This window comes from Ornithorhynchus anatinus, chromosome 11 (genome assembly GCF_004115215.2).
Source record: "Ornithorhynchus anatinus isolate Pmale09 chromosome 11, mOrnAna1.pri.v4, whole genome shotgun sequence".
Classification (NCBI taxonomy): domain Eukaryota; kingdom Metazoa; phylum Chordata; class Mammalia; order Monotremata; family Ornithorhynchidae; genus Ornithorhynchus; species Ornithorhynchus anatinus.
In genome coordinates, this window is record NC_041738.1 from 13,589,654 (window position 1) to 13,604,178 (window position 14,525).

The 14,525-nt window shown below is 61.5% G+C and overlaps 1 protein-coding gene across 3 annotated transcripts; it reads left to right on the top strand.

Annotated features, from left to right (window-relative positions):
• The first annotated feature begins 837 nt into the window (after positions 1-837).
• MSL1 (MSL complex subunit 1) lies at positions 838-12,513 on the top strand. Of its 3 annotated transcripts, none has more exons than XM_029075487.2 (9): positions 838-1,551; positions 3,928-4,151; positions 5,081-5,460; positions 7,212-7,259; positions 7,617-7,681; positions 9,393-9,460; positions 9,646-9,770; positions 9,884-9,956; positions 10,250-12,513. In XM_029075487.2, exons 1-9 carry the CDS (start codon positions 955-957, stop codon positions 10,338-10,340), a joined length of 1,671 nt encoding a protein of 556 aa, XP_028931320.1. In that variant the 5' UTR covers positions 838-954; the 3' UTR covers positions 10,341-12,513. The 3 variants fall into 3 exon arrangements, with proteins under 3 accessions (XP_028931320.1, XP_028931321.1, XP_028931322.1); XM_029075488.2 differs by lacking the exon at positions 838-1,551 and adding an exon at positions 2,659-2,811; XM_029075489.1 differs by lacking the exon at positions 838-1,551 and adding an exon at positions 2,766-2,855.
• The last annotated feature ends 2,012 nt before the right edge of the window (positions 12,514-14,525 follow it).

Here is a 14,525-nt window from a genome sequence, read left to right on the forward strand (position 1 = left end):
AACTAAGGGCAGGGCTTGTCTGTGGCCCAACCGCCCAATTCGAGCGCTCAGCCCGGTGCTCTCCCCAGAGTAAGCGCTTAATAGGACGACTGTATGAACGTCAGGGCTTGTCCGGGCGGCCCAATCGCCCTTGCCGAGCGCTCACCCCAGTGCTCTCCCCCCCGGCAGACGCTCGAATGAGTGAGTGAGTGAGCGCAGGCCCGGGGAGGGGCGGGATTTTCCGCCATGACCTCTGACCCCGCAGGCCGAGCCACGCTGCCTCTCACGTGGGGCAACCTGAGGAGCTCGCGGCTCCGGGGAGACCGGGGAGGGGACCGGGTCGCGAGCGGGGGGGGGGGGTCGACCCATATCTTTATTAATATCATTTTTATCATCATCATCAGGGGGAGGGGGAGTGGGCCTTCCGGCGAGGCCGGGCCGGGCTGGGCCGGTCCTGAGGCGAGGCGGCGTTGGCGGCCTTCTTGTCCTCCCGCTCCCCGCCCTTTCGGCGGCGCATGCGCGCCGAGGTCGGCGTTGGCGGCGTTGGCGGCGGCCCCGGCCGGGCTCCGTTTTAAAGGGAAACCGAAGGCGGCGGGGGCAGGAGGGGGGCGGCGGGGGAGACCCCCGGCCCAGGCGACCCCCGGGGCGCCCACCGCCGACCGACCCCCCTCCCGCCCCCTCCCTCCCCCGAGGGGGGGGGGGCAAGATGGAGGCGCGGGGCGGCTGAGGGGCAGGAGGCCGGTGGGCGCGGGCCGGTCCGGGGATGAGCCCGGGGGCGGGCGGGCGCGGGCTCCCGCCCCTGAGGAGCAGGAGGCGGCGGCGGCGGCGGCGGAGGAGGAGGAGGAGAGGAGGAGGAGGAGGAGGAGGAGGAGGAGAAGGAGGAGGAGAGGGGAGCCCCCATGGCCCTGGCCGCGGCCTCCAGTTCCGCCGGCGCCCGGGCGGCCGGGGAGCCGCGCTAGGCCGGTCCTCGCCGCCATGACCATGAGATCGGCCGTCTTCAAAGCCGCCGGCCCCGACCGCAGAGCGGACCCCGAGCGGGGGGGCCCCGACGACGACCCCCGGCCCCGCCCGTCCTCCCGGCCCGGCAGCCCGTCGCCCCCCGGCCTGGTGGTCGCCGCCCCCGGCCAGCCCGAGGAGAGCTGGGGCGGCTCCGCCCCGCTGCCCGGCCCGCCCCCGGCCACCAAGCAGGCGGGCGTCGGCGGCGAGCCGGCCCCCGGGCCCGGGCCCAAGGACCGGGCCGTGCTGCCCGGACTCCCCGCCTCCCAGGCGGGGGCGGGGGCCGCCAAGGACCAGGCCGGCCCGCCCCCGCCCCCCGACGCCCTCGGACCCCCGGACCCTGCGGGGCCGCCCGTCCCCTGCCCCGGCCCGGCGGCCCCCGAGGCCCGATGGAAGGGCGTGAGGAAGAGCCCCCTCGGGGGCGGCGGCGGCGGCGGCGGCGGCCCGGGGCCCCCCAGCCAGGCCGCCTGCCTCAAGCAGATCCTCCTGCTGCAGCTCGACCTCATCGAGCAGCAGCAGCAGCAGCTGCAGGCCAAGGAGAAGGAGATCGAGGAGCTCAAGGCCGAGAGGGACACGGTAGGTGGGGGGGGGGGGGGGGCGCATGCTTCCCCTAAGATGGGGAGGGGGTCAAAGGGCACCGCACGGGTCAGAGGTGGGGCGTGCACGGCCAGGACCGCACGCTTGGCGGAGGGCGTCGCTCTCTGCAACCGGGGAGGGGGGGGAGGAGCTCGCTTCTCCGCCCCGCTGCAGGCTGCAGGGGGTTAACTTAAAGGAGACGGCGTAGGAGCCCGACACCCGTCGCTAGGCGTTGTGGAGAGGCGGGCGGGGGATGCCCGGGCCGCTGCAGCATCCTTTGGCCCGCCCCGCCACCGGGGGAGGCCCCGAATGGGCAGGTGGGCCCGCCGACCCGAGCGCTGACGTCCAGTCCGCCGCAGCCCTCCCGCAACCCCCCCCCCCCCCCCCCCCCCCCGATCATCATCATCATCATCGTGAGGGTATTGGTTGAGCCCTTACTGGGCGGCCGGCACTGGTCCCAGCGCCGTGTCACAGGAACCCAGAGCACCTGGGAACCCTCCAGCCGTTGAGCTGGTGGAGGTCGTCCCTCCCGCCCTCGAGTCCCCCCAAAACAGACCCGCACAGAGGGGTCCCTTGTCCCGTCGCCCGGGACGGCCGACGGGGCGGGGCGCGCCGGACCTTGTTGGAGGGACGATAACTCCTTGGCGGGAGGAGATGGAAGGGGCTTCTAGTTCAGCCCCTTCTGGGGGGCAGGGTTCTTCAGCTGCGTCACAAACTCAAGGCAGTCCCCATCACCCCCCCCCCCCAAAAAGTCCCACCGCCTGCCTGCGAAACAGCCTCCCACCCCCAGCAGGCATACGCGCCCTCGTCACCGTTCGGCCCGCTGCGGACCGGGCTCCCCGTCCCCCCAACCTCCGGGGCGGCGTGCTGATCTGGGGATGAACCGGGGAAGGCTTGGGGTTGCGTTTCGTCCGCTTTCCAAAACGAGTCTGAGAGGCAGCGCTCTTCTCCCGGCGCCGGGGCCGGGCTGCAGGGTGGAATGGGCCAGGCACCCCCAAAAAATGACCTTAAGGGACCCCCCCCCACCCCCCGCGTCCCTAGCCCCGCGTGAGGGACCTGCGGGAGGTTGCCGGTCGGGAAGGGAAAGGGGGGTGGGGCGGGGGAGGGCAGGAGAAATCAAGGAAATGTTACCCACAGACCGTGGTTAGGTAACGTTGAGGCTGTGACTCGAAACAGATACCGGGAGATGAATTGAGAGTTATGGCTGACACTGGGGGGCCCTCTCTGCTGATTGTCGAGGTTCACTGCTCAGCTCCCGAGGTAATGGCCCCTCCGCCCTGCTCTCCTAGGCAGAAAAAAGTGGGGTGAGTTGAGGATACAGAGTGTCAGTCTTAACTTGGCGTTCACTGCTTCTGTTGTGTATTGCAGTCCTAGCGTTGCTTAAGCTTGTCTCTCTTATTCCGTTTCTGTTGGCCGCGTAACCGAGATCCATGCAGCCGAGCGGATGGAGCGGCGGAGGCCTCGGCTCACCGTCTAACCTGGATGAAATTCTTTTTACAGGACGCGGATAGAACACTTCACCCTCTCCCCGACACCCCTCCCACCCTTCCTTCCCCCTCCGGTTTATCCTGAGGCTTCTCCCACATGAAGCCCTCTGACCTCTTTGACCGTTCCAGCTTCCCCCCGACCTCCACGACACACACACATATTCACATACTCTCCCCCCCCACCCCTTAAATCTAGGAATTTCATTTAATCAGTATTTGGAGTGGTGTATAAATAGCGCCAACAATTACCTCAAACGCAGAGCTTAGGAACAATGTCTGCCTCCCGTAATTGTGGGGACCTTGAGAGATGGAGCTATACCGTCTTCCTTCCCAAATTCTCTAAATGACGGGTTCCTCGTTTTGGGAGGTTGGGGAGTTGGCGGTGGCGGCGGGATCCCAGGAGGGGCCGGGTTCGCCGGCTCTGGGTTCCGCCAGCCGCCCCCTCCGGGCTTCCGTCCTGGTCGGCGGAGGCCTCAGATCGGGGGAGGAGGGGGTGGCTGGGGTGGGGAGGGGGCGGGAAGGGCGGCGGTGAGATGGGGGGTTCGCGGCAAGGATAAGGTAAGTGTCCACCCCGGAGAGGTGAGGGCCCCGAGAGAGACCCTCGGTCTCTGTGAGAAGAGGACGTGCGTTTCTTGGGTCCTGATGAGCCCTGACAGTTTTGGGGGGGGGGTTCCTGGCCTCCCCCCAGCGGGCCCGCGAGAAGCGTTTCCAGGTCGGTGTTTCTCGGCCCAGTGGAGCCAAGTTCGGCTCGATGAGTGGGGAGGGAGAGAAGTTCCCGGCAGGCCTGGGGACCGGTGTGCTTATCAACCCATGCGAAGCGAGCGCTTTACAACTCTCTCTCCCTCCCTCCCTTCCCTCAACTCTCCCCTGCCCACTCCCCCACCTAAAGCTCCTCGCCCGGATCGAACGTATGGAAAGGCGGATGCAGCTGGTGAAGAAGGATAACGAGAAGGAGAGACACCGGCTGTTCCAGGGGTACGAGACCGAAGAGAGGGAGGAGCCGGAGCTGTCCGAGAAGATCGAACTCGAATGCCAGCCGGAGCTCTCGGAGCCGTCCCAGAGCCTGCCCACCAAGCCTTTCTCCTACAGCCGGAGCGGAAAAGGCCACAAAAGGTGCCTGCGCTGGCTGGCCTTCCGCCCTTCTCGTCGGGGGCCCCGGGGGGATGACGGGCTGGGGGCAGAAGCGTGAGGCGCCCCGAGGCGGGAGCGGGCCAAACCCACCGGGGTGCCGTGCCCCCCCGGGCAATCCCGGCTGGGTTGGGTGCCCCTTCCCTCCCGACGTCACCCCGGAGGCATTTGTAGTTTGGAGGCTGACCGGGAGGCCTCTACAGGACGTACCGCGGCTACTCAGTCCCCTCCAGGAAGGGAGATGATAGTCGGAGGGTGAGAGTTTGGGGTTCCTTCCCCAGAGATCAGGAAAAGGGGGGAAAAGACCCACCTGGTTGGGCTGGACGGACCCAGCGGCAGGCCGAGAGGAGGAGGAGGGCAGCAGCTCTGACTGGCCGTGACCATCGGCTTTCTGGTTCCCCTAAAGGTTGTGGGACCAAAACAGTTGCTAATTTGAACGCCTCCCTCCCTCTTTGGAGGCAGTGAGAATAATAATAATCGTGATGGTATTTAAGCCCTCTTTTGAGCGTTGGGGTAGGTACAGGGTCATTAGGTTGTCCCACGTGGGGCTCACAGTTTTTAGTCCCCATCATCATGATGGTATTTGTTAAGCACTCTCCTGAGCGCTGGGGTAGGTACAGGGTCATTAGGTTGTCCCACGTGGGGCTCACAGTTTCGGTCCCCATTTTACAGATGAGGTAACAGAGGCCCAGAGAAGTAAAGTGACTTACCCAAAGGCATCCCACCCAGCTGATAAGTGGCGGAGCCGGGATTAGAACCCACGGCCTCTGACTCCCAAGCCCGGGCACTTTCCACTGAGCCACGCTGCTTCTCTGGGCCAGGTAGTAGGGGGTCTCAAGGAAGGATCCTGATGGACTTTTTTTTTTTTCTTCTTTCTCTCTCTCTCCACCCGCATCACATACACGCACATGCAGGAAATCAGCATTTGGAAGCGCAGAGAGAAAGACTCCAGTGAAAAAACTGGCAGCTGAGTTTTCGAAAGTCAAAACAAAAACTCCTAAGCACTCACCGCTGAAAGAGGAGCCCTCTTTAACCGAGGCCGTTTGCAAACGGGAGCTGCGGAGCCAAGAGACTCCTGAGAGAGGCCGCTGTCTGGCGGATCCCTCTCTGAAACCCTCCCCCCTGCTGAAGGGGCTCGGCGGCGGCTACTCCAAGGAGTCGGCCTTCCCCAGCGAGATCGAAGAGCTGCCATACCTCTCCACCACCGAAATGTACCTGTGTCGCTGGCACCAGCCGCCCCCGTCACCGCTCCCGTTACGGGAGCCCTCTCCCAAGAAGGAGGAGTCTGTAGCAAGTAAGGAGTAGAAGGCGCCTGCTCCCACCCCCACCCTCCCCTCCGCCCTGTGAAGGTGGGCGGCCGGCCGGCAACGGGGGCTGGAGTCGGGGTGGTGTCTGACTAGCGCCTAACAAGGCCGAGCTCAGAGGCGGACAAGGAAGGTCTCGCCGGGGCCAGATTCTGGGCAAATTCAGCCTATTCTCAACCTCTCCTGGGTCACAGCTCCCCCAGCCTGAGTCTGGGTGCCAAGTGGAGATTGGCACCTTGAGTCTCTCACCTTGTGTCTCTCTTTCACCCTGTCTCTCTCCCCTTGTGTGTCTCTTTCTAGCCCTGTGTGTCTCTCTCACGCCCTATGTCTCTCTCCTTCATCTTGCTGTGTCTCCCTCGCTCTGCTGTCTCGGTCACCCCCTCTTTGGTGTTTGCACCCTTTACCCTGGCCCTAGAGAGCCGAGAATGGGAACTGCTCCCCCAGGGTCTCGGGCAGCTCATTTGCTGCTCCTGTGGTGTGAATAAAAGGGTTCCCTGGGCGTGGCTGCGGGGGCTGAGCTGCGGGGGGCCGCAAGGCCCAGCCTTTCTCCCCTCAGGAGTGTGGCCATCATTGCGGGTCCCCAGTGGGGAGGGATCTTTTGCTGGAGGGTCGCTCTCCCAGAGCCGGGCCCCCGGCACTCGGTGAGGAGGCGAGGACGGTCCTCTGGCGACTGCCGGGCGGGAAGGTGGGCGAGGTGCGTCGGCCCCACAATCTCCACCATCCACTGGGGCCTGCAGCCAGGGAGCGAACTGGCCACCGGGCATCCCCACACGGCTTTGGATTTTCCCCATCGCTCGGTGGGCTCCCGTGCCCACCCTCCCTCCCTTTGGCCAACCCGCTTGTTTCCATGGCAACCCTGCGAGGCTGCTTATGAGAAACTCTGAGGCAACTTCCCATCCAGTATTGGGAAATGGCTGGGTCACGCATCGTGCCGCCTCCTGGGTCGGAAAGGCCCGGTCCGGTTGGGCCGAGGGGGGACCAGCGTTGGGGAAAGGAGGCTTCTCGGGGCCTTGTGGAATTGGGTGGGGGGGAGGTGGCGGCTGCCTTTTCCTGATGGGTCAGGGGGTTGAGGGTAAACGGGAGGCAGAGAGGGGCAGTGGGGCTGAGGTGAATCCGGGATCGGCAGTTGGGACAATCCCCGCTCTCCTGCCGTCTGAGTTTTGGGTCTCGGCACTGACCCGGAGCTGGGGCCGGGACCCCGCCCCAGGGGAGCAAAGGGAGAGGAGGGATCACAGGGAAAGGGGTCCTGAATTGGGTCAGATCTTCGCCTCTTCTGGAGAGAGTGCGATGGGGGGGACTCTTCCCGCTCTCCTTCTAGTCTTCTCCCCGCTCCCCACCCCTGAAAAGCCAGTGGAAAGCGACTGCCCCGGCCCGACCTTCAGAACGCTTCGCTGACCCCGTGAGAAGCAGCATGGCGTAGCAGATAGGGCACGGGCCTGGGAGTCGGAAGGCCAGGGGTTCTGATCCCGGCTCCGCCCTGTGTCTGCTGCTGCGTGACCTCGGGCGAGTCACTTCTCTGGGCCTCAGTTACCTCATCTGTAAATTGGGGATCGAAACTGTGAGCCCCACGTGGGACAGGGACTGCGTCCAACCCGATTTGCGGGTATCCACCCCGGCGCTGAGTACACGTGGCAAGTGGCGAACAAATACCCCAGATACGGCCCCTTGGTCCGCGTGGGTGGGAGTTTCCCTTCCGTCCTTCTCTGCCACTGAGCTGACTCTCCTCTGCCGCGTCACCTAGGGTGCCTGGTGCCGTCGAGCGCTGCCGGAGAAACGTCCGTCTTGGCCGGTGAGTAGTAGAGGAACAGGGGCGACCGGGGCTTGTGAGGGGCGGCAGGAGCCCCGTTGCTCAGCATGGCGCGCACAGCAGGGCGTTCCCGCCCGCGGCCGGCTGTCTCTCCGGACGATGGTGAGCGGTGGCTTCCGGGGCTGGGGTTGTCGGGGCTGTCGGGGGCATGTCTGGCAGGGACCCCCCCCACGAGGGCGGCCGCCGGGCGGCCAGGACGGGAAGGGCGCCCTCTCCTCCGCTCCCGCCGCCTCCGGGCCGCCCGAGGAGCCACGGATGGGAGGAGCGTGAGGCTGGGGCCGTCGCCCCTCCCGCCCCGTACCCAAAGACCCTCTCTTTTCCCCGCCCCTGTTCTTCCAGTTCCTTCTTGGAGGGATCACTCCGTGGAGCCCCTGCGCGAGACGAACCCTTCGGAAGTCTTGGAGGTGGGGAGCGGAGTGGGAGAGGACCCCCTGGGAAACGGGCGGTGGAGTCGGGTCTCTGGGCGCACACTAAATTTCTTGCAGCTGTTGAGAGCTCAAGCAGAGTGTTCATTCGATCCGTTTGTATTTATCGAGCACTGACTTTGTGCAAATCAATGTACCAAGTGCTTGGGAGAGTACAATATAACAATCAACAGTCACATTCCCCCTCCCACAGTGAGTTTACGGTCCAGAAGGGGAGACGGGACAGTGGAGATAGAGAAATTTCAGCGGTCAGCCAAGTGTGCCTTTTGGAGGTTGGGACGTCCCTGCCCGCTCCGGGATGTGAACTCCTAGTTTGTTCAATCCAGCAGTGGTATTTATTCAGCATTTATGGGTGTTGAGCTCTGGACTGGAATATGAGGCAGAAGAGGTGGTAGACACGTTCTCTGCCCACAAGGAGTTTCCGGTTTGGAGGGGGAAGGCAGAGGGGTACCCGAGGGCCGTGGGGCGAATGGAGTATTTAAAGGGGACAGATGTCATGGCCTAGGCGATGCAGAATAAAAATAATAATTATGGTATGTGTTAAGTGCTTACTCTGTGCCAAGCACTGTTCTAAGCACTGGGGTAGAGAGAATGATGACGACGATGGTGTTTAAGCCCTCAGTATGTGCCAAGCACTGTTGTAAGCGCTGGGGTAGTTACAAGATAATCAGGTTGTCCCACGTGGGGCTCACAGTCTTCATCCCCATTTTACGGATGAGGTAGCTGAGGCACAGAGAAGTGAAGTGGCTTGCTCCAGGTCACCCGGCAGACAAGGGGCAGGGCAGGGATTAGAACCCATGTCCTCTGACTCCCAAGCCTGGGCTCTTTCCACTAAGCCACGGTCTAATCGGGTTGGACCCGGTCCCTGTCCCCCATGGGCCTCTCAGTCTAAATCCCCATGGTGCAGATGAGGTAACCGGGGCCCAGAGAAGTGAAGTGACCTGTTCAAGGTCACACAGCGGACAAGTGGCGGAGCAGGGATTAGAACCCACATCCCCTGATGCCCCAGGCCGTGCTCAAGCCACTAGGCCCTAGCAGAAGGGAGAGGTAGTAAGGGATGAGGGTGTAGTTGGGCAAAGGCCCCTTGGAGGAGATGGGATTTTACATGCGGTTAAGGGAGAGACTCCGCTTCCTGCCTTCCCCGGGTGCCACAAACAGGCACCTGCTAGTTGATATTCATTTATTCATTCGTGTTTGAGTGCTTACTCTGCGCAGAGCACTATACAAAGCACTTGGGAGAGTTCAGTAAATCCATAAACGCACATTCCCTGCCCACAGCGAGCTCACAGTCTAGAGGGAGTTCATAGGAACCCTGGAGGTGGCTTCGCCCCTCAGTTTTTGGGGTAACAGCATGGCCTGGTGGATAGAGCAAGGACCTGGGAGTCCCAAGGACCTGAGTTCTAATCCCGGCTCCGCCACTTGGTTACTGTGTGACCTTGGGCAAGTCACCGTGGCACTTCTCGGGGCCTGCGATCCTCCATGCGTAACACGAGGGTGAAGACTGTGAGTCCCAGGTGGGACAGGGACCGTGTCCAACCCGATTACCTTCTGTCTACCCCAGCGCTTAGAACAGTGCCTGGTACCTAGTGGGACCGTCATAAATACCATTACTATTATTAGTAATGAATGACCCGAGCAGGGAGGCGGGGGGCTGAGGGCCACCTGACCTTTCCGGCCGCTCTGCCCCCAGAACCTGGACGACAGCGTGTTTTCTAAGCGGCATGCAAAACTGGAGCTGGACGAGAAGAGAAGGAAGAGGTGAGGCGGGCTGGCGATGTCTCCAGGGGGAGGGGGCTCCCAGACCCAACTGCTTCCCTAGCCAGGTGGCTCTCCGCCCTCCCGCCGGCCCTGGCTATAGGCCCCAGGCCGGGTGTTCAGTTTGGAGCGGGTGCTCAGGGGCGTGGGGTTTGTCTGTTCTGCTTGGCCGGTCTTTCCCCACCCAGATGGGATATTCAGAGGATCAGGGAACAAAGAATCCTACAGCGATTGCAGCTCAGAATGTACAAAAAGAAAGGAATTCAGGAATCTGAGCCGGAGGTTACCTCATTTTTCCCTGAGCCGGACGATGGTGAGTTCGGTCTGGCCCCCCGGGGCCTTTTCGTCGGGGAGGGGGGCGGCTTGCCGCGCGTCAGGGTGGCCCTGAGCCTCGCTGACTTCCATCCCTCTGGTTCCCTTCTGCAGTTGAAAGTTTGCTGATCACCCCCTTCCTGCCTGTTGTAGCATTTGGACGACCATTACCAAAACTAACCCCACAGTGAGTATGTGGCCATCCTCCCCGGCCCCGCCAGCCTCCGCTTTTTTGTCTGTTCTTTTTTTTAGGGTACTGCCTAATTGAGGGAGGGCGGGAGGGCAAGGGACCCCGAATGTCCGGCAGGCAGCGGCTACGTCGCCCCTCCTCAGGACTGAGCCAAGTCAGTCCACGGGGCCTGGAGGGGGTCAGAACCTGGAGGGGGCACGAGCCCCCCGGGGGAGTCTGGAGCAGGACCAGAGCACCCCCATCCCAGGGGGCCCCCTCTCCATCCAACGCTTTCCCCCGCTCTCCACCAGGAACTTCGAGCTGCCCTGGCTGGACGAGCGCAGCCGCTGCCGGTTGGAGATCCAGAAGAAGCAAACGCCTCACCGGACCTGCCGGAAGTAGCAGCCCGGGAGAAGCGACTCTGGGTTTGGGGGGTCAGGTGGAGCCGGCTGAGAGAGCCAGTCGGGAGCTCCCGCCATCCTCGTGTATATCGCGCGTTCACGGAGAATCCCCTTCCATGCTTTTGGGTTTTTGTTATTGTTCCTTTGTTCTGTTTTCACAAAGCCTCTTCTCCGGGCTACTTGTGTCCTGCGGGTTTTTTGGTTTTGTTTTTTTCCTCCCCCTCCCATTCCAGATAGCGATCACAGGGTAGGGCACGGGTGGCCACCGGGGCCGGTCTGGCCCTGGCTGTTGGCCATCCTAGCGGCCCGTGCATCGTGTGAGTGGCCCAGGAGGGTGTGGGCCCACCTGCCTTCTGGCCCAGGTGCTGTTTTTTTCCCCGTAAACCATGTCATTACCGGCTCAGGGCCCCGGTCGAGAGACGTGGGTCATCCGAAGGGGGCTGGGGGCGATGCCAGTCGGCCATCTCTCCTCCCCGACCCCTCACCCCGCACCCTCACCTTCGTCCGCTCCCCGCCGGCAGGGCCGTGAGGCCTTCTGGCGCGGACGGGACAGGGTCAGCACCCTGCCTGCCCCGGGGCTTTCACAACAGCGTGTTCCCCAGGGTCGCGCCTCACCCCGTGAGATTCTGGGGACACGGAAGGCCCGAGGGAGAGGAAGTAGCTTTCAGGAGCTCTGCTGCTGCCACATAGGTTCCCCGCCCCCATCCCTCTCTGCCCGGCGGGCCGTTATCCTGTGAAAGCAGAATCCGATACGCACAACGTGGTTCCCTTTTCTGTTTTCCCGTACGTTTCACTACAACCCTGCCTAGCGGTTTGGAACCGGCGTGAGAAAGGGCTGCCACGGAGCCTCTCCACCCTCTGCTGCAGCACCGGCTTTTGATGGGGAATGGGAAACGGCCTTCACGGCCGTGGCCCGGACTCCAGTCGGTTCGAGGGGAAGGTATACTCTCCCCTCCCCGGAGAGGAGATGGAGCGTGCCCTCCCGGGGACCCGGCCGCCTTTCGGGGCACGGCGCCAGACCCAGCTCCGGGGGGGGGATCATTTCGGCTTCCCCACGTCCCTCGGGCAAGACGCAGAGCTGGCTCCCCTGGTTTTCAAGACCCCTTCAGCGTGGGCACCCCACACGCCGACGGAGCGGGGTGGCGGGCTTACATCTTCTCCCCTCTTTGTCCGGTGGTGTTTGCTCTCCTCTAACTGGTCTTCCATCTGCCCGGGAGGAGGAGGAAGGAGGCAGGGCCTGGGTGGAGAGCCAGCTGTCCACACTGCAGTGGTGAAGGTGAATGCAGCAAGAAAGCCCGAGAAGACTGACTGCTTCCACTAGGGGCCCCAGCTCAAACCCCGACAGCAGCGGCAGCGCTGACCTTTTCTTCCCTTTTCCTCTCTTCTTCCCTCCATCGTTTCAGTCTCTAAGACGACTTAGCTCTCGCGCTGGAGCAGGTGGGCGGCTCCAGCGCGGATTCTCAAACTGCACCGAGGGAAGAGCGGTAAAAGGGTGCAGAGCCTCTGCTTCGTCCTTCCCTGGCTCAGTCAGAGCACCTCCCATCCAAGGCGGCGGCTCGAGCCTCTTCCTCTTGGATCCTCGCTGGCCTTGCCCACCCCGTGCGGGTTTTCAGCAGCGGATTTCTGGGGGTGGGGGGCTCAAGCGATCCCGTCCCGCGGAGGGGCCGTGGCACGCAGCGGAGCGGGAAGGGTGAAGCCGACGGGCTGGGTTATTGGTGAGGGATAGTCTTATTTCTCCCTATAAGGGATTCAACACTGTGAAATTCAATCTCCAACTGCAGCCCCTGCCTGCGCTTCTCTCCTACAACATAGTTCTTCGTTTTAATCTCTTGCTTTAACCAAGTTTAAAGTAGTGTTACTAAATTGAAAGAAAGGCCCGTCTGTTCCCTTCAGGTTTCGTTGGAAGCCCACCTCACACGCCGTCGTCTGTGTTGTAATTCATACTTTTGATACCATTTCTGATGTGTAAAATTGGTTGTCTTGTAAATATCTTATATAAAAAAAGTTCAACTGTAAATAAACTATTGTGGTTGTTAATTTTTTTTTTTTTTTGGAAATTTTTCCTTTGGTTTGTTAGGTTTAACAGTGTTAACGGGCAGTATTAAACACTTCTGCTTGTATGTTTAAAAAAAATTGAAAGAATCAGTTTTTTTACAATAAAACAGAAAACCAGAGACCTTGTTCTCCCTTATGTGCGAGGGGCCGTCCTCCTGGGAGTTCAGGGGGGAGGTGGGGAGAAGGGATCTGAGCTGCACCCTCCAGCCTAGAGAGGGCCTGGGTTTTAGGGTCCTACCCGGCGATGAGGATTGAGAAGCAGCACGTTGTAATGGCTAGAACACGGGCCTGGGAGTCGGAAGGTCCTGGGTTCGAATCCCAGCTCTGCCCAGTGACCTTGGGCAAGTGACTTCTCTTCTCTGGGCCTCAATGACCTCATCTGGAAAGTGAAGATTGAGACTGTGACCCCATGTGGGACAGGCACTGTGTCCAACCTCATTTGCTGGTATAATAATGGCATTCGTTAAGCGTTGGCTATGTGCTAAGCGCTGGGGTGGATACAAGGTAATCAGGTTGTCCCGAGCGGGGCTCACAATCTTAATCCCCATTTTCCAGATGAGGATACTGAAGGACAGGGAAGTGAAGTGATTTGACCAAAGTCACACAGCAGACAAGTGACAGAGCCAGGATTAGAACCCCCGACCTCTGACTCCCAAGCCTGGGCTCTTTCTGCGAAACTACGCTGCTTCTGGTGCCGGTAGCCGGCCCAGTGCTTAGTAGAGTGCTGGGCACAAAGCGAGGTCACGGGTTCTAATCCCTGTTCCGCCACTCAGCTGTATGACCTTGGGCAAGTCACTTCACTTCTCAGTGCCTCAGTTACCTCATCTGGAAAATGGGGATTAACTGTGAGCCTCACGTGGGACAACCTGATGACCCTGTATCTCCCCCAGCGCTTAGAACAGTGCTCGGCACATCGTAAGCGCTTAACAAATACCAACATTATTATTCTCTGGGTTCCCTCATCTGTCAAATGGGGATGAAGACTGTGAGCCCCACATGGGACCACTTGATAACCTTGTGTCAACCTCAGCGCTTAGAACAGTGCGTGGCACATAGTAAGCGCTTAACAAATCTCATCATTATCATGGAGCATCGAGAGGTGGGGGCGGGTGGGGGGAGGGGCGCGCTCTGGGTTGCCCCCGCGCAAAGCACTATGGGGATCGTAGTCCTTTGGGCCTTCCACTTCCGTTTCTCAGCAGCCCTGGCGCTTAGAGCAGTGCTTGGCACCTAGTAAGCGCTTAACAAATACTATCAATCAGTATTATTATTATTATTAATGATAATAATAATAATAACCATCGTCGAGAGGTGGGGGGGAGGAGCGCGCTCCTGCTCCCGCGCAAGGCACTCTGGGGGTTGTAGTCCGTAGGGCGCTGGACTTCCGTTTCCCCGCCGCCCTGGCGCTTAGAATAATGCTTGGCACCTAGTAAACGCTTAACAAATACATCATTACTATTATCATGGGGCGTCGAGAGGTGGGGGGGGGGGGAGGAGGAGAAGGGCGCTCCTTGCCCCCCCCCGCGCAAGGCATTGTGGGGATTGTAGTCCCCGGGGCTCTGGACTTCCGTTTCCCCGCAGCCCTGGCGCTTAAAACACTGCGTGGTCCCTAGTAAGCGCTTAACAAAATCTCATCGTTATTATTATGGGGTGTCGAGAAGTGTGAGGGGGAGGAGGAGGGGGCGCTCCTGCCTCCTCCCGCGCAAGGCACTGTGGGGATTGTAGTCCCTGGGGTTCTGGACTTCCGTTTCCCCGCAGCCCTGACGCTTAGAATAGGGCTTGGCATTTAGTAAGCGCTTAACAAATCTCATCATTATTATTATGGGGCGTCGAGAGGTGTGGGGGGAGGAGGAGGAGGGGGCACGCCTGCCCCCCCCCGCGCAAGGCACTGTGGGGATTGTAGTCCCCCGGGGCGCTGGACTTCCGTTTCCCCGCCCCCCTGGCGCTTAGAACAGTGCTTGGCACCTAGTAAGCGCTTAACCAAATCTCATCATTATTATTATGGGACGTCGAGAGCTGTGGGGGAGGAGGAGGAGGAGGGCGCTCCTGTCCCCCCCTCCCCGCGCGCAAGGCAGTGTGGGGGTTGTAGTCCGCGGGCGCCGGACTTCCGTTTCCCGGCGTCCCTGGCGCGGGA